At 33.8% G+C, this 20,442-nt stretch overlaps 1 protein-coding gene across 8 annotated transcripts in view; it reads left to right on the forward strand.

Annotated features, from left to right (window-relative positions):
* Positions 1-18,232, forward strand: part of LOC137389821 (uncharacterized) — a 61,748-nt gene extending 43,516 nt beyond the window's left edge. For 7 of the 8 annotated variants that reach the window (XM_068075942.1, XM_068075940.1, XM_068075943.1 and 4 more), the window contains 12 exons: positions 776-947; positions 1,153-1,325; positions 4,495-4,612; positions 4,839-4,932; positions 5,951-6,029; positions 7,872-7,964; positions 9,236-9,328; positions 10,510-10,596; positions 12,137-12,188; positions 12,289-12,426; positions 12,722-12,879; positions 16,689-18,232. In XM_068075942.1, coding sequence (XP_067932043.1) covers positions 776-947; positions 1,153-1,325; positions 4,495-4,612; positions 4,839-4,932; positions 5,951-6,029; positions 7,872-7,964; positions 9,236-9,328; positions 10,510-10,596; positions 12,137-12,188; positions 12,289-12,426; positions 12,722-12,879; positions 16,689-16,847 — 1,416 coding nt within the window. In that variant the 3' untranslated portion in view covers positions 16,848-18,232. The remainder of the gene's footprint in view (positions 1-775; positions 948-1,152; positions 1,326-4,494; positions 4,613-4,838; positions 4,933-5,950; positions 6,030-7,871; positions 7,965-9,235; positions 9,329-10,509; positions 10,597-12,136; positions 12,189-12,288; positions 12,427-12,721; positions 12,880-16,688) is intronic. The other variant, XM_068075941.1, reaches the window with a different exon arrangement.
* The last annotated feature ends 2,210 nt before the right edge of the window (positions 18,233-20,442 follow it).

Raw genomic sequence — 20,442 nt, forward strand, 5'->3', positions numbered from 1 at the left:
ATGTGTATAGTAAGTGATAACATGTGTGACGTAAGTGATAACATGTGTAATGTAAGTGATAACATGTGTAAAGCAAGTGATAACATGTGTAAAGCAAGTGATAACATGTGTAACATAAGTGATAACATGTGTGACATAAGTGATAACATGTGTAAAGTAAGTGATAACATGTGTAAAGTAAGTGATAACATGCGTAAAGTAAGTGATAACATATGTAAAGTAAGCTACGTGTAGCTATCTTCTAAACCTATACCAACAAAGCTGAACATATATTGGCAACGGGTGTAAAATATGTTATATGTCCAACATATACTGGCATATACTTAACATATTTAATATACGGCCTTCATATACGTTGGTGTTTATGATGGTTTTTGTGAGCCTCATCTGTGTGTAAAACAGTTACAAATGTTCCATTAATGTTCAATTAAAAATACCTTTATAAATTTCTGCTTGTTTCAGACTACACTAGGTTTCTCTTTGTAAATGTTTTTAACAAGGATTAAAAATCTGCTTTTTGATGCTGCTTTGTTCTTCTTACCACTGATAATTTTAATACTGAAGGTCTTAGTATAAAACACTGATTATCAGATATGCGTGTTGTCAATCTCAGCCTTATTTCAAATGATGCTAACTCAAAAATCATATTTCACTATTCTTGCGTTATAAACACGCTTCTTGACTTTTTTATTAGCAGTTGAGAATAGTCCAAACTATCTACAAAACCATGTGAGTCCAGATAGAAGTCTAGAACAAGGCTGAATTCATTTTGTAGAATGAGTTTGATTGGACGGACATAACCGATTACAATGAAACAGAGCTAGTGTGGACAATGAACGATGTTGCTACCATGTACAGATATGGCATCAGCGTGACATACAAGAGTCTCAGATCTGGCATTAGCTGGTCAAACTGCCTGCTTGGATTTGACGGACCAAGCGGTGAGGGTGAGTTTTAAGTGGTGAATTATGATTTTACTGTCCAACAAATTTATACTATATAAGATGGCACCTTTTTTCTATCTGATTTCCTAAAATGAACTATCAGATAACATTTAATTATATGGTTTTAAAAATAGTTGATTTATTTTTTAGAATAACTAACCAATGCTAATCGCTGTTATGCTGTTTCTACGCTATATTTGACTTACAGATGTGGCTGTCAGTGTAGGACCGACTAAGGATAAAACGGCAGCCCATGTGGCAGTCAGACCTCAATGTCATCCTGAAATGGCCATGCTCAGCAATACAACTCTAATCTACTGCCAAATGGGAGAGCCAACTTCTTGCAAAACAGAGTCACCCGGTTTAGGACACTGTCCAAAGGTAACTTTATGAAAAACAGCTTCTTTCTCCTTCAATCAGTGGAGTCAACTGATACTGTACCATGGTAAAGCCTCCCTCTCTCCTGCAGTATATACATTGTATATACCTATATATCTATATACCTATATGCCTATATACCTATATACCTATATACCTATATACCTATATACCTATATACCTATATGCCGATATACCTATATACTAGCCTGGGCATGGCACTCGTGGGGATTTGGAGAGAGAGCCTGGGACACATAGCAACACGCGGTGAAGACAACTCTAAAAGTCGACTTCTGCAGTCGCTAATATCACAATCGTTATTTCCGAAGGAGTATCATGTGACGGTCTTTTTTATGATCTTCGCGAGTATTATGTATTATTTATAATCTGAATTGGCAGCAAACAAACGCTGGTTGGTAAGTATGAAATGTTGGTTGCATAATAAATCAATCACGGGAGTTATATTATTTCATGTGTTTAATTAATTAGGTTTTGATTTAATTGTAATCAAAAATTAAATCAATTGAATAAAATATTTTCACAATAACAATACAAACGAATAGCAATAGAACAACAAAAATGAATCGCACGCTGCTAGTAAAGAAAAGTTTATCTAGTAAAAAGTAATCTCAGTTTTATTTTACTCACGAGTATTGTGATTACTCGCGACAGTTATTATGAACAACTCGGACCTACCACTGCAAAACGGTGCCATCTGAAAGCAAATACTTTTTTCGAAGCTAGTAGGAAGAACTATAAATTAGTCAAAACCTACGATAATATGTTGTAAAGCTTGAGACTGTTTTGGTCTCAGCGTGACTATGCCTAACTTTGATAGATGATTTTTGAATCGCTCCATTTTTTATCAGTAAATGAAATGAAACCGCAAACGTGAAAACTCAAGAGAATAGTAACCTACGATTCTTATCGTTTTGTTACCAAACGGGGTATTGCATAACTACCCAGTCTATCAAAAACATAGGGCCTTTCACTAGATCAAGTCACGTTACCGTGACGATAGGCTTTTAAACGCGCCACATCTAATACATCGTGAGATCGGAATCTATCGACACGCTTTCATTAGTATCAGTCTGAGCGTCATATGTAACATATGTCGCTCGTTTTGCCGAAGTTATCTTACCTTTTTTTCACTATGTGTCCCAGGCTCTCTCTCTCCCAATCCCCCGAGAGCCATGCCCAGGCTACCTATATACCTATATAGATTGGCTAAAATAGCAAGCATGAAGCATGTTATTTTGACATATCAGCAGATTGGCAGGTTTAAAAAGCATGATGTTCACTATTATACCATAGAGCAGCTAGTTGGATTAATAATGTAATGAGTAGTACACTTGTCTGCAGAAATGGAAGTTATGAGTTCAATTGAAAGCGAGAAGCGAGTTTCTGTACCTATAATTTTATCACCATAACTGGACACACAGATGCGAGACAGACGGCAAACACAGAGATTTATATTTATATACATATATAAATTGTGAATATTTTATATTCAAGATGCAATCTTTTTTCCTAGCATTAGCTTCATAGGGTCAGACACAGCTCTTATTATAATAAACAAAATTCAAGTTACTCAATTTTCTTGAGTAAATAGACTTAGCCAATTAAAATATATTTTTTATGCAAAAAACTTATTCTATGATCTTTGCAGTGTCCGGAAATCATTTAGTATAGATATGTGGCAAAGTAGAAAATGTTCTCTTTGCGAAGAAAACATGACTCCGATAGAAAATCGGTAAAAGAGCTAGCATTGGTATTTTCAAAGTAATTGTTAGAGGTTGTCAGCGATTTGTTCATATCATATAATTTGAGATGAGTTGAAAACCTGTAATTGTCATGTGAAAAATGAGGACACAAACAATGAAAGGTTTTGCAAACCATAATTCTCATAAAATAAACATTTAACATAGGTAAAGTACGAAGATGCAAAGATTTTGCCAGACCATTCAATGAAATAACAAATGCTGGAATAAGATATAGATTTGCAACAAAAATAAATTATTAGTGACATATCTTGGAGCTATATTATAATAAATGTGTATACCATAAATAATCGGCCTACATTTTTAAATCTCAGTTTAGGTCATCTTTGATTATGCAGGGTTTCCATCACGGAGCTGCAAGTATATCGATTGTCTGTGTAGTTTACTGTACCACTTACTATGAAAATACTGCTAATAATACCGATCTCTAAAAACTTAAGCTGATGTCATTGCACAAGTTCTATAAACTTGCACTAGTAGTAATGCCAAATACTGTAATCTTAATGACACTCTTCAGCAGGATTTTTCTCCATTTTGTTTGAACAATGTGATTTATAATCAGCATATCTGCTGATGACTCGTATTTAATTAAGTGATAATTCGCTAATATACTTTATACTATAGTCCATTAAATAAGTCTATTTTATAGTCTAAATGATATTGTATAGAATTAGAGCGTAATGCATTGTTTCATTTCATTACATTCAATAAAAACGTAGTTAACGCATTTCATCACTTTATGTGGTGTTGTAGTTCCCCACAGCGCATTATGTTATTTTCCTTGACATTGGATTAACTCTATTTCATTAAATTACACTTATTACATAATCAAATTGCTTTGCATCAGGTTGAATTACTCTGCCATCATTTACCTCATATTAGAAGCCTTTCATAAATTTAATGACTAAAAGAAATTATTTACAGTTTAAAATTAAATTTCATATGAATTTATGCTTTAACGTTTGTCGGATTAACTGAACTTCCAGTGCAAATACAGTCAACACTTAATAGAGTCAACAACTGATACAGTCAACACCTGATACAGTCACCACCAAATACAGTCAACACCTAATACAATTAACACATAATACAGTCAACACTTAATACAGTCAACACCTGATACAGTCAATACCTGATACAGTCACCACGAAGTACAGTCAACACATAATACAGTCAACACCTAATACAGTCAACACCTAATACAGTCAACACCTAATACAGTCGACACTTCTAAAAATCTTGATCATATTTAACAAAAACAGCTTTGTGGAGTTGGCACACTTGGAAAAGGCTCAGGTGTTTTTGACGTCATTAATAAACTTTTCAAAATTTTGGTTTGTCTGATTTCATGGTACTTTCAAATGCTTTTTGATGAAACCGTTTATTTGCAGGACTACAAGCTAGCTATTGAGCCTGATGTAGAGTATTCATTCAAAGTAATTCGAACGTACGCTGATGGAGTCAGCCTACCCACGCCTGACATCATGTTTCAACTGTCTGGCAAAACAGGTACGGCCATGTTTGTTACTTTTTTACATTTTTGCAGCCTACATGCTGTGGTTAGTCAAGGCAACATGACAAATGAAATATAGCTAGTATAATGCACTTGATATTTATATATTTAGGTTCGTATCAAATATTGTCAACGTTTTTGTGTCTCAAACTCAAGTATCAGTTGACTACAATGAAGTAGAGAGGGCTTGTTGTATAAACATTCGAAATCTTTTCGTTTTAGAGAGTAACACGAGGATTATTATAGGAAGTGCCGTGTCAGGAGCATCTTTACTCATCATCATTGTGATAACCTGTGTCATAACGTACATACGCAGGTATGAGTCACTCGCAGTGACGAGTCACATATGAGTCATTCACAGTGACAGCACCTTTTTTCCCATTAAACTTTCATGCACTAATTTGGATATGGCTGTTTTGTGTAACTAAATAGTAACTATATGTAAAATTGCTTCTTCACCGTAAGTGAGGAAACAACTTTATACAATTGGTGTTAGTGCAGTTTCATTGTCACCCTAACTGAGTGAAATTTACAAATTTATGTATGTATTAATCTCAGTGTTTGCCTTTTTGTTAAACCTTTTATACAGCTACAGCAATTTTATGAAAAATCCACATGACACTGGATTTGATCTCATGACTTCCAGATCTAGAGGTGGCAAACGTAACCATTATAAATAATGCACTATGAATATAATGCATTTAAAGGGCAAATAGTCATTACATTGGTTAAGATACTCCTGCTTGAAGCGCTTGCTTGGGATTAATAACTAGCACTGCTGACCGTTACGCGTAACAATTGTTACGCTCTCCTAAAACGCGGGTAATGTTTTAGGGAAGATTTTAGTAAAGATCTAGTTTTTCAAGTAAGTTATTTAAATTCATTATGAAATTATTCTATTACCCATGCAATGCCAGGAATTTGGCTAGCAAATATGTATAAATATATATAGAATGAAAATGTGTTTGATGTGATCATATCTGTACAGATGGTTATCTCCAATCATTAAAAATAAAATGCCAACATAAAAATAAAAATTTAGCCTACATTATCACTCAAAAACATCATTTTGCAGCGGTTTAGTTTACATATTTAAAACCAAGATAAAATCAAGACTAATTTAATATATAATTAAGGACTATTGACTAAATTCACAAGTAGCGATATTGTATATGAATTTTAATTTTCCGAAAAAACGTTCCAGTCTATTTTGCACCCCATTGTATTTATACTTAGGTAATAGCTCTTCACGGCTTATCTATATGGTATCAGAAGAAATAGCAAAGTTGACGAAAAATATCTGTCACTAGATGCTCTTTGATTTGTTCCTACAGAAAGCGGAAACATTTCAAGAAACTAATAGTAACACCCATCAAGCCTCCTGATTTAAAGATGGTCGATGAGATGGTTGAGGTGAGTTCTTATGTAATTCTAAAATACCTTCTGATATTAAGAGACAGATTTTACCGTAGCACTAGTTATTTAAAAATATGCGAGCTGTTTTTGAAAGTACACGATGAAGCAAAGCCATTCGAAGCACAAAAAATAAAAACATGCAAAGCAATGAGGAAAAGGTGAGACAGTAAATGACACGTAAAATGAAAGTTTGTAAGATAGGTGGTAGAACGTGTATACAAAAAATTTGGAAGTCCTTGGACCAGCTGCCAGCAAGTTGAGTGGACTTAAGACAGTCGGTAGCAGGTGGGTAGCAGTTCAGACAGTTGGTAGCAGGTTGGGAGCACTTAAGACAGTTGGTAGCAGGTTAGGAGCATTTAAGACAGTTGGTAGCAGGTTGGCAGCACTTAAGACAGTTGGTAGTAGGTTGGGAGCATTTAAGGCGGTTGGTAGCAGCTTGACAGCACTTAAGACAGTTGGTAGCAGGTTGGGAGCATTTAAGACAGTTGGTAGCAGGTTGGCAGCACTTAAGATGGTTGGTAGCAGGTTGGGAGCATTTAAGGCGGTTGGTAGCAGCTTGACAGCACTTAAGACAGTTGGTAGCAGATTGGTAGCAGTTCACACAGTTGGTAGCAGGTTGGCAGCACTCAAGACAGTTGGTAACAGGTTGAGAGCATTTAAGACAGTTGGTAACAGATTGAGAGCAATTAAGACAGTTGGTAGCAGGTTGGCAGCACTTAAGACAGTTGGTAGCAGGTTGGGAGCATTTAAGGCGGTTGGTAGCAGCTTGACAGCACTCAAGACAGTTGGTAGCAGGTTGGGAGCATTTAAGACAGTTGGCAACAGGTTGAGAGCATCTAAGACAGTTGTTTGCAGGTTGAGAACATCTAATACAGTAGGTCGGTAAGATTCAAGACAGAGATGGTTGGTAGCAGTTCAGAGAGTTGCCAGCAAATGAAAAAAATTAGAAGCTCATCAAATAGTTAAAAGTGTGTGATACTCACAGTTTGTGGAATCATTGGCATTGGAGCCAGTAATATAAACTACAAGAATAACTTGCTGTAACTTATAATAGCAATAGTTTAGCTTAGTGTAGACTTGGTAATGTGCAGGTTCAGTATTGGAGTGAGAGGAATGAATATGCAGCATAACTCACTTCAACTTACACTAAATATGATTTAAATAAAATTCACCCATATATACAAAGTACATTATTTCTGTTTCATGTTTTATGTTTAATATTTTATTTTTATTCACAAAGCTGTAGTGCATGGACCGATTTTAAATGCTGTTTATAGAAGATTGCTTCAAATGTAAAAAATGATATTTGCTCAAACGTGACATAATTTGTCAGAGAAGAATATGTTGAGGTGATTGTAATCCAAGATTTAACTGTGTCACAAACATCATCTAGTAAGCATTTCAAAGCAATTATATTGCATAGCAACACCCACAGGAAAAAGAAAAACTTACCGATAACTCATTTTTTAATCTCTCATGTTATAGAATATTTGGTTTATAGCTCAGTATAGCTTTGAGCTTTAAATTGAAAAAGTGTAAGCAGAGACAGTTCTGTGTCTTAAAAGTAGAAGCTATCATTCAAAAAAGTTTTACAGCTAAAACCGCTATCAGATTGCCAAATAAGAACTATATTTTAGCATTCACTGGATGGGTATCTGTTGTTCTAGTTTAATACTGCAGATACAGGGTATAATCCTGTAAACAACATTTTGTTCCTGCTGTGTTATTTTACTTTAGTCAAAGCAATTAGCTGACGCCATATTACTCTATCAGTAGCATTGTTCATGTCTACAAACATATATGGAAGATGAATATGACAAACTTGTTTTTCTTTGTTAGATTGATGAAGAGAGTAGCGGCTCTGAAGAAGACAATTCCGGCTCTTTTGTGAGTTACAAAGTGGGAAAATGCATGACAACTTACTACCCACAGGTAATGTAATACAACCAAGTACCTACAGGTAGCCCTATATAACCACCTACAGGTAATCTAATATAACTAACTACCTACAGGTAATCTAATATAACTACCTACAGGTAATCTAATATAACTAACTATCTACAGGTAATCTGATATAATCAGCTCTCTTATTGGCCACTTGCAGCTATATAAACCAATTGATTTTCAAAGTGTCTTAAAATATGCAGAATTCGGTATTATAATTTTGAAAAGTAGGTTTTTATTGTTACCTTGCAAATGTAAGAAAAGAGTTTTTTCAGCAATTCATAAATTTAGTGATAGTGTGTGATAGAAACACGCTGTGTCACTTACTCGAACTTACACTAAATATCACTTAAAGTCACTTAATTTTATATTTTAGTATTCTAATGTTTTATTTGTACATCTTATCAGACTTTTTACATTTGTTTACAAAAGTGTAATATTTTGAGAATTTGTAGAGATGCTATTTTGAGAATTAGGCTTTCTTTATTTGGCAAGCGAAAACCTTTCCAATTTTTTAAGTCCAAAGTTGAAAAACTTTGTATGTGAAGGCGATTGTAAGTCAAGGTTTGACTGTAGTAATACCTGGCATACAGGTTTGACTGTAGTAATACCTGGCATAACAGTAAAAATTAAATCGAAAGCCATTATGGCAGCTGAACCTTCAGGTCAACAGGTTATTCTACGTCAGAAGATAGTTTATTTTTGAAAGAGAATGAAAATCCCAGAAATGTTTCACACTAGTGTCTCCTTTGTAGCGGTCTAAATCTAGAAGTGTTTATGCAATAGATATGCTTATTCAAATTTGCTATCAAACTGCAAATGTACTAAAATAAAAGCCCTTATGAGTTGTTGAAGCCGTCTATACTCTGTACTCTTAATCTATACTAAAAATTCTGCTTTATCATTGCTCGTGGTGCGTGGCACATGGTGCATGGTACATGTACATGATGCGTGGTGTGTGGTGTGCGTGTGTTCCTGTCATTCTCAGCAAATACTATGCATTTCCACATTTTTTGCCTATTTTACCCTAAACTTCACATTCACATTCACTTCACATCACAACTTCATATGCTCTGTACCTTTCATCAGGTTAATAAACTGTTTCGTTTCAAAACTTTATCCTAGTCATAAAAACCAGCCTCTCAAACACCAACCTGTTGGCTAACGTATTGAAAATAAAAGGAATATTCAGCATCACCAGGCCTCTAACTGACAAACAATGCAGCTTCTTGTTTGACATTAGCACTTGTGTCTTACAGCTAACATCAAACAGCTGTCCAAAATCGGTCAAAGTTGAACGAACCGATGAAAGAGCGGAACTCATTCAGCAGACGTCGTTGGATAATGACCAGGTAAATTTTTAGAACTAGTTTCTCTTAAATATGGCCTTTCTACTATCAAATTCACTTGTGTTAACAATAGCCTCTATTTTGTGAGCATGAATCATTGCTAGAGTTTCAAATTGAAATGTTATGAAGATTGTTGCCCCTTTTGAAGTTTAAAAGTTAGTGCTGATAAGCACTGCTTAAAAATCAATTTAGTTAATCTATTTTTACTTGCTTTTACTTTTATATTTTTATGAGTATATTTTTATATAGAAGTGATTTGACAGTTGAACTAACTTATATGAATAAAATTACATGTATGTACTGACATATTGAAAACTTGGGCCTTCAACTTAACTGAATACCCTCAAGTGGTACTCAAATAACTTAACATGACTTTTTTGTATACGAAGAACTTTCTTCTTAAGTAGCCAGTTGCAGCCTTAGTGCCGTAAACTGTGCAGTCAGTCTATATAGGTTTGGTATACATTTTGAAGTGCCTGATTCTCTTAGATTTTAAAAAATTAGGTTTTTATTGCTAACTTAGAGATGTGAAAAGTCTTGGTTCAGCAATGCATAAGTTTCGTGATAGTGTGTAATCAAAACAAGCTGCGTAACTTCATCTTACACTATATACAGCTTAAATTACATTTAAATTGATTTATATATTTCTAATATTCCTATGTTTTATTAGTACTTTATATCAGATTTTTTACATTTACGTACAAATATGTAAGTGTTTGAATGCTATTTTGAAAATTGTTTCATATGTTAAGGTAAAACCTTTCTAAACATTTACATTTTACGGTGACAAAATTTGTATGTGGAGGTGATTGTAAGTCAAAGTTTGACTGTAGTAATACCTGACATAGCAGAAAAAGTTCAATATGCAATCGATATGGCTTTTATAAAGCAGACTTATTGGCATACAACCAGTCTTTGCGTGAAGTTAAGACCCAAATGAGGGTTTGGAATTAACAAATTAATTATAGATTAATTGATGATACTGCTAATTAAATTAAAGGGTTGTTAAAAAGATTTCTGTGTTTACTAGAGAACTGATAAATTAGCACAAATTTGAATCCTCGCGCCATTAATGTAAAACACAAACATATTATTAATTTGGAATCAATATGGCTGCTAATGTTCAGAGGTATTGATTGCGGGCTAGTCTGATGTGGTCATTGATAAAAACATGAATTTTGTAGTTGGTTGATAGCGATTATGGAACTTCTACAGCAGACAACAGTGGAAACTCCTTTCAGGGATATACTAAAGTGACAGACTTGCTTCTGGTAAATACATATGCCTTTATACTAGATCTCTACCTGTATGTAGTCAAGCTGCAACCAACATTCCAATGAGCTCTATAATTGCTAAAATTAGACAGTCAATAGGATTATCATTGGATTATATGTTTGGATCATTGGACTATGACTACAAACTAATTTTTTTGAGCTTCAATATCTATTTTTGTACGTTTCCTCATGTGGTCTCTTGTATGCCTGCTTGTATAGCTCCTTATTTTTCTTCTCCTATGTTTTCATGCATGCCTTTTTGCCTCACTTTTCCATGTTTCCTCGTGTCACCCGTATTCTTGCTAATATGTTCCCATGTGAAACCAGTTTACTTTTGGTGACTCTGTGTACAAAGCGCGCAACATAAAACCGGAGCTAGAATATGACAAGGCGTAGAGTGACTAAAATTTAATTTTACTCCAACATTGTTTTGTATGGTTTTTAATAAATTAAAAGCACAGATTTAAAATCTAAGTGAACTTTTAGTTTGTTAGAGTAAATTTTTAGTTTATTAGTTTACTAGAGTTTACTAGTTTTAGTTCACTACCAATACCACTATTCATACTTTAGTGGTATCGGTAGTGGAGTATGGTTTCAGCACCTGTTGAGTGCGGTTTGCTCAGATATTAATTATGTGCTTTTAATTTATTGTAAACCAAACAAAAGATGTTGTAATGCAATTAAATTTTAGTTTTATGTTTTCTTGTATAAATCTTTGTGTACCTCTTTGTTTCCTTCTTTGTGTAAAGAAATCGACTGAGTTTCTCTACTGCTCCACAAGAACCAAACCACTCTAGTACAAAGCAATGAATACATATTTCACAGTAAATATATTTATAAGAGTACAGTTTAAGATGCAAAGAACATACAGTAAATTGCACAATACGAGATTTTCAGGCGATCTGCTGTTGGTTGCTTCTGCAGCATCTTTTATAGCTCCTGCAGGTATCTTGGCTGTGTCCCTCAGTGGTGAGACCGACTCAGCAGCCGACCCTCGGCCAACCAAAAGTATTACTGAGGGCTTCGCTGTCTATCGAGTCGGTGCTCAGCCCGGTTGTGGTGACGGCCGCCTCAGCGTCAGCTCTCCTCTCTATCTAAGCCCTGGCCCCAACGATTGGCCACTTGCATAGCCATTTGTCAATCTCTTTGCTTAGCACATAGGCTCTTTTATATAACTTCCTATGTGGCATATAATTTATTTAGCTTTAATACTGCCTCATTTTATAACTCACATGCCACTTTGTATGACTTCTTGCTTATTTCTTTGTATGCTTCCTTGCATAACCTTTTGCAAGCTTTCCTGTATGAACACATGTTTCCTTATATGACCTTTTATATGTCTTCCTGGTCACTTCATGCATGCCTCTTTTTATATGAACCTTTGTATGACTCCTTTTATGACATATGACCTATTGTAGGCCTTCTTGTACCCCTCTCCTATGTCTTTTTTCACATCTTCATAATCGGTTGCATCTCCTTGAAAAGACTACTCTATGCAATAAAAATGATGATACAATTCTTTGTTTCGGTTTTTTAGGCTAGCGAAAACTGTGGAAGTCCGATGAACTCAGCCATGCTTAGTTTTGGAGGTAAGATCTAGCGCATCTACTAGGCAGCCAGTGCTTATAACATGTACTGGAAATCAAAGGCCACGAATTAATTTCCACTTCACTCTTATCACTGCTTTAGGCGATTTTGACAGCGCTAACACCGTTAGCAGCGCAGTCTCCCTGTTCCATGGCACTACTCTTGAAGATTTAATGAAACCTTCTTCAACTCTTTCTGCAGTTCCTGAAGAGAATTCGAAACGCTTCAGCAAACTTTCCGGTATGACATCAAATCCCCTGCTCTAGATTTGTGTTCTCTCGTTCAGCTACACTTTTTGGTTAAAACTGCATAAAAAAAACGTTGTCATTACTGGGAAAAAACTGTTTATCAAATGGGGTATATTTCCTAATAAGGCTTCTTTCTTTACAGCACCTGTACAATGGTTTTCAACTAATGTTTTAGATGCTTTTTTGCCACGACCAAAGTAATATAGTTATAAATACATATAAATTTGTAATTGCCAACTCTTACAGATATTTGCATACATTTCAAGTTTTGCCTTTTATACATGTAGATGAATATTTGGAAATAAGTAAGGTGCTGCCAGAGAAATCAGATAGCACTGAGTCTTTGCAAAGCAACCTGCACAGCGGCTATCTCAAGGTTGAACATATCTCCGATGATGAAAAGGATGGTTCACTACACGCATGTGCTAGTGAAACTAACCAAAAGGTAAATAGCACCAGTTCTCATTTTCAATTCCATGAGGGTAAGTAGGGATCAACCGGTGTTACTGACAACCTTTGACAAAACAGGCAAAATGGTGTTTGTTCCAAAGTTTTCAGTACTGATGAAGTAGAACCACAGAACGGAAGAGAAGGTGAGTGTGGTGTAGACCGCATCAATGAACATTTGAATTAATGACTCTTGCACGCAGGAAGTCAAAAAATTGCAAATTAAAGCACACGAACAAACAACTAAGTAATCTTAACTGTAAACACATCACACTTTATTTACCTACATTCACAGACTTACCCTCATTATCAATGTGTACGTTATTTTACCTAGATGAAATATTCCTAGACTTGCGCCGACGATACTAGTTGTAAAAAGTTTTAATCATGGTTACATACCATATTAATATTAACATTATTTGTTACTGTTTATTATTTAGTTTATCAGCTATTATCAGGAATTATCACCTTTTTTTAAGAGCATGACACATACTGCCATTGTACTGAAACTGTATGTATAGACTGAATATTATAATACTGTCATTGACCAGCCAATCACTGACTACTATGACTAACTTTGGTGCCAGCTGATGCTAACGTCTGTAACAGAACACATTCTTTTCACTAAGGTAAATTAATATAAGCCATCTATTTTTAAATATGTACTGTTTATAGTTAGCTGATGTCCATACATTGCATGATGCACATATAACTGTGATGATAGTTCCTTCGTATGACCTTGACACTGACTGCTCTACATAATGACACTTGGTTTAACCAAACATGCGCGTTTTAGCTTTTTAATTACCTTTCATATTGACGTTATGTCCTACTAGTTGTTTTCTTATTCAGTATTTTAAATACACCTGAACATGTGGCTATACTTACTGTAATACTCAATACTTTATAAAAATTAAGTACTAAAGCTCAAAACTTTATGGTTTAGTGTTTACAGCACAACGTTGCGAGTTGAACAAGTTGAAAATGGCAGGAATTATTAGTAAACCTTTTCATTGCTTTTCATTAACTAATCTGGTTAATATTTACTATACTTTTGCATTTTGAAAAGGTACCTGAAGTGACAAGCTTTCAAGCACAATAACTATTTACCTTATGAGAAACAACTATAATTTTAATAATATTTATATAATGTATAAATATAAGTATAAATAAATATTAAATATACATATATAAATATAACATTAAATATATATACATATAAATATATTTATTTAATAAATATATTTAAATAAATATATTTATTTAAATACATGTATATTTATACATATAAATATACATGCATTTAAATATATATAAATGTAATGATAATTATATATACGTATATATATACTATAATATTGAAAGTATTTAAAGCACTGTTAACGTTTAACTTTTTTCCATTTTTGGTAGATTCAGTTTAATGATGCCTGCAGTAAATTAGTCTGCATTGTTGATTGGGCGGTAGAAGCAATTTAGGATCGAACACCTTTCTGTCACAATGATGGCCTTTATAGAAGTCAAGTCTTTAAACTCCAGAAAATGGCATTTCACTAATGTATAACTTTTTAGGTCAAAGTGCAGAAAGCAAGCATATTACAGCAAATAAAAAGTTCACATAAAATACAATAGTGAACAGGGACTTGGGTAGTCAGCCTCTAAAACATTGCGACTCTAGATCTAGACTCTGATCACTTACAAAGTACAGTAATCCCTCTCTCTCTCTCTACTACACTAAATCGTTTCTGTGTTGACATCGTAAGTAGCAAATGTAGTATAGAGGGGTATAGAAACCTATAGTAATTATCTAATGCAAAGACCACTTGGTGAAAAACATCAAAATTTTATGTATGTATTGTACATATTAAAAATTAATACCAAAATAGTATATTAACCTTAGTAACTATAGTTACCTACAGTAACTTTAGTGCATTTAGTGGTTATGGTCTGCAACAAAATGCAAAAATTGTTATGTGAAATATTGCTATGTACAGTACATACCGTATCGATTACTTACATTTAAGACAGGCGTACAGCGTGAACTTTGAATTTAACTTAAATGAATTTAGCTTACTCAACACACACTTTAAGCTACGTTTTAGTATGTATTTTAATAAACTGAACTTTAACTTTTATCAGGGCCTTAATCTGTATTACCTGTTTCCGGTTTTGTTTTCACTATAGCATATAACAAAAAATGCCGAACTGAGAAAAAGAGAGCATCATATCTCCTTTAAACATTGTGGGAGGGATTTCAAAATAGTATATCAGCTTTTTTATTATTCCTATGTATGTAGCACACCAACAGACAAATGTGAACTTGAAAGAGATTTTTGTTAATGTCGTATGACGAAAGAAATGCCATTTGAAAGGGACCAAAACATTGTGTTTCACACCGTGAGGCGAAAAGACCCTGAAACAGAGACATCGTAGCCCAGAATACACTGCATGTTTTTTATGTATCTATGGCTCTGGTAACCACTCCACTTGCTTCAAGTTTAAACTCTCGGTATTTCTGGGATAAAAAGAGATCGTTCAGAATGCCTAAACATTTTGTCCTGGTGTAAAGTGATAGCATTAGAAAACCAAAAACATCAGCGTTACTAAAAATCAATGAGACCATAATAACAACCAGATAGAGCAATACAATGATTTGTGAAAAAGTCTAACAAAGTCTTAATAGCATCAAATGTATTTACTCTCATTCATTCAATCCCACCAACATACTTATTATTTACTTTGTGTCGATTGTTAGGCAGCAGGTTGCAGCTGCATATTCCATGGTTTTAAATGAACGATTTCAGTATTCCAATACTGATTAACTTTGGAAATATCAAAAATGCTTAGCAACTTAAATTATTATTAAACGCTTGCCTGCCACACTTTAAGCCGTCAATAATTTCATGTTCATGTGTCGGTTAAAATCTAGAGATTCTTGCAACAGTATGTCGAAGAAAGCATTCCTTCATTGCATTTCTAGCTCATTTTTAAACTCTTCAATTTTTTCTGAATATTATATAGATATTACTGTATTAGCAATACTTTCATTTAAAAAAAAATTTACATTATGCCATAGAAGAACTACAAAATAAAAGATATATATATACACACTTCAGTATATTTCCATCCTTGCCTCGCTAGCACCACTCTTTATAAAATGGTCTAATCTTTTAAGTTTGTCAGAGCCAATACAAATTTTTTTTGCTTACCGTACCTTCTACTGTATTGTCTTTCTAAATGAAGAAGGATCTTAAAACCTGTGTTAAAATTTTACGCTATTTTATCAAATGTTTTTGAATATCTAAATTTTTATCCTAATAAATTTTTATCCTAATAATTTTTATCTTAATAATGTTTATCCTAATAAGAGCAAAGTTGTCCATCTATCTTTCCAAATCGAACTTACACGTTTATAAAAAAGATTTCTTTCAACAGGCTTTGAAGTCTTGATTCTGGCTTTTTTCTGGCAGTTGGTAGATTGATAGTCTACCAACTGCACCAACCGTCTACCTTGGCTTATGGCAGAATAATTGTGCAGTCCGTTACTACACCAGGCTGCTAGAGTACTAGTTACAATAAGGTGTACAGTAATAGTAACTACAAAAGCTTATTTGATATAAAATATTTGCAGAATGAAAAACCTAAATAATTGAGCAATCTTCTGCATATCAATGAGCATTTTGGTGACTCATTGAATCTGTTTTTCTGGTAAGATGCTATTTTACAAGAAAATGAAAGACTTTTTACAAGTCTCTATTGGTTTTACTCAGATATAAAATAGTTCAATGGCGGAGTTTTCTTCAATTTCAGTTAGAAGATGGCATTTCAAGAGAGCCGGATTCTATTTTATCAAAAGGTTGGAAAGATGATTTGACTTCTGCTGGAGAGTTAGATTCCTACCAGATAGATGCGAGCCAGTCAGGACACTCTGTAATTGACATTCTCAAATACTTAAACCAGAGCTCATAGCTTCACCAACTTTGTATACAGTAGTTTTTATATTTTTCCTAATGGTATCCGCATCTCACTACCAATATCTGGCTCTTTTTTCCTCATATCTGTTTTTCTTGCTAGAAGTATCTGCCTATTTTTCTCCCAGTGTCGGTCTCTGTCCTCCTCACATCTGATTCTCCTGTTTCTCTCTCCACAGGAGTATGTTTCTCCTTCTAAAAGTATCTCTTGTTCATTCACTACCAGTATCTGTTTTTATTGATTGCTGACTCTTTCCCAGTGTGAGTATCGCTCTACCAATATCTTTCTCTTTGCTAGTAACAGTCATTCCTTACCAATATTGGCCATCTCTCTATCAGTATGTCCATTTATCTACCAACATCTACTGTTTCTCTTTATCAAAATTCATTTCTCCTTACCAGCCTTAATGCCTCTGCATCAGAATCCATATTTTTATTACTAGGATTCCTCTCTCTATGCTAGAATTTGTATTTCACCATAAGTACCAATGTTTCTTCACCAGTATTCAATTCTCTCATTCAGTATTTGGCAACGCATTGACACAACTCATAGCTAACCGTAAATATTAATGCAAATACCCTTGGCTTTTAAGAAACAGTCACATTCAGTATAGCTTTCGTGATATTTTTCAAATGTGATTTTCTTATGTGTGTGTCAGACTGAATCTAAGCATGGTGTTCAGATAATCGAAGAGCTACCACAATCTGGGTTTATTTTGTACGGTTAAACCATTCTAAAGGCAATACTTCCAACATACAGCTTTTGCTGGTTATTTAACTTTTTTAGTCTTACACCATCAAGTTATATCTACGTGTAAGTATTAAAAAGGGACACATCTAGATAATAAGACGTAATCACGTTTGAATCTAGAGGTCAATGAGAAAGCCGTGCCCTCTGTTATCCCCTGTAGTAGTTGAGTATGGGAATCTTGTCTTTTTGTTCCAAAGTATTCAGTGTATCGCTCAGCACAGTAGCCAGTATGCAATCCTTCTAAATAGTGTTTCCTAAATGATTAATTTACTTCCTTCCTTACGGATCTGGGTCCGTTTTCCTTTATTACAGGCTAATATAATATAGTATTGGTAATGGCATCACTGGTTGACTTTTGGCTAATTGGTATAATTGAGTCACCAACTAACAGTTCCACATATTTTAGCAGCAATTTGTTTACTTTAAGCTGTTTTTTTGTAAATATTTTTTAAACGGAAAAGAAAATTCCTTCAGTTATGTCAAAGAACAACTTCATTTATGATTGTTATTGCTGTTATTTTATAGATTGATGGTATGAGCTTTAATTCACTACATATTCTAGTATGTTTGATATAATTGTTCTTTTAATGGATCATTTTTGTAACTAATAAACTGATTTGATAAGAAAGTGATTATTTAAATCTCATTTGTTGTTTATAACTCTTCAATGTTCTGCTTTTTCCCATCATCTCCTCTGCTTGTCTTCACAGTCTTGCATTAAAGATAAACTGACACAAAATTTTAGTAGGTTTTATCAGAAAGTATCAGTATTTCTCTATCATTTGAGATTATTTTTTATGTTTGAGGTGAACTGACAGCCAGGGTGTTTCAAGATTAAAATCAACAAAACTTGATCATGGTTAAAACACTCAAATCAAGCGAAAGTGTGATTATGATATCTACAGTTGCAAACAGACTAACAGAATAGAGAGGGGTAACGCCACAACTTGAACACAATAGTCGATATCAACTATAGCAATGATATCAACTATAGCAATGATAGCAACTATAGCTATGATATCAACTATAGCAATGATAGCAACTATAGCAATGATATCAACTATAGCAATGATAGCAACTATAGCAATGATATCAACTATAGCAATGATATCAACTATAGCAATGATAGCAACTATAGCAATGATATCAACTATAGCAATGATATCAACTATAGCAATGATAGCGACTATAGCAATGATATCAACTATAGCAATGATATCAACTATAGCAATGATATCAACTATAGCAATGATAGCAACTATAGCAATGATATCAACTATAGCAATGATATCAACTATAGCAATAATATCAACTATAGCAATGATAGCAACTATAGCAATGATAGCAACTATAGCAATGATATCAACTATAGCAATGATAGCAACTATAGCAATGATAGCAACTATAGCAATGACATCAACTAGAGCAATGATAGTAACTATAGCAATGATATCAACTATAGCAATAATATCAACTATAGCAATGATATCAACTATAGCAATGATAGCAACTATAGCAATGATAGCAACTATAGCAATGATATCAACTATAGCAATGATAGCAACTATAGCAATGATAGCAACTATAGCAATGATAGCAACTATAGCAATGATATCAACTATAGCAATGATAGCAACTATAGCAATGATAGCAACTATAGCAATGACATCAACTAGAGCAATGATAGCAACTATAGCAATGATATCAACTATAGCAATGATATCAACTATAGCAATGATAGCAACTATAGCAATGATATCAACTATAGCAATGATATCAACTATAGCAATGATAGCAACTATAGCAATGATAGCAACTATAGCAATGATATCAACTATAGCAATGATATCAACTATAGCAATGATAGCAACTATAGCAATGATATCAACTATAGCAATGATATCAACTATAGCAATAATATCAACTATGGCAATGATATCAACTATAGCAATGATAGCAACTATAGCAATGATAGCAACTATAGCAATGATATCAACTATAGCAATGATAGCAACTATAGCAATGATAGCAACTATAGCAATGATAGCAACTATAGCAATGATATCAACTATAGCAATGATAGCAACTATAGCAATGATAGCAACTATAGCAATGACATCAACTAGAGCAATGATAGCAACTATAGCAATGATATCAACTATAGCAATGATATCAACTATAGCAATGATAGCAACTATAGCAATGATAGCAACTATAGCAATGATAGCAACTATAGCAATGATATCAACTATAGCAATGATAGCAACTATAGCAATGATAGCAACTATAGCAATGACATCAACTATAGCAATGATATCAACTATAGCAATGATATCAACTATAGCAATGATATCAACTATAGCAATGATATCAACTATAGCAATGATAGCAACTAAAGCAATGATAGCAACGGGTGACATCATTATGGCACATATTTTGCTTTTAAGCTTTTTAACGGCAACCAAGTTTTGTAGATTTTAATCTTGAAACATCCTAGCAATCAGATCACTTCAAACACCAAAAACAACTAAAAAATGGAAAGATTCCAACACATTCTGATAAAATCTACCACCAAGTTGTGTAAGTTCATCTTCAAGGCTCAAAACTGTAAACATTGTTACTATGGCTACCAAAATGCTCTAGGCTTTGTTATTATGCCAAATGACGATTACCTGACTATGTTACTAATAAAAATTTGAAAATTTAAAAGTTATTTGAAAATTTTAAAGCCAGTGAAACAAACTACTATTAACCTTAAAGCTAGCTGTGTGAATGGAGTTGAGCTACTCTTATCATAAATGTTGTATGTCTCGGCTTCGTGGAGTTACTCTATTCTATGGAT

Source organism: Watersipora subatra, chromosome 3 (genome assembly GCF_963576615.1).
Source record: "Watersipora subatra chromosome 3, tzWatSuba1.1, whole genome shotgun sequence".
NCBI classification, from domain to species: domain Eukaryota; kingdom Metazoa; phylum Bryozoa; class Gymnolaemata; order Cheilostomatida; family Watersiporidae; genus Watersipora; species Watersipora subatra.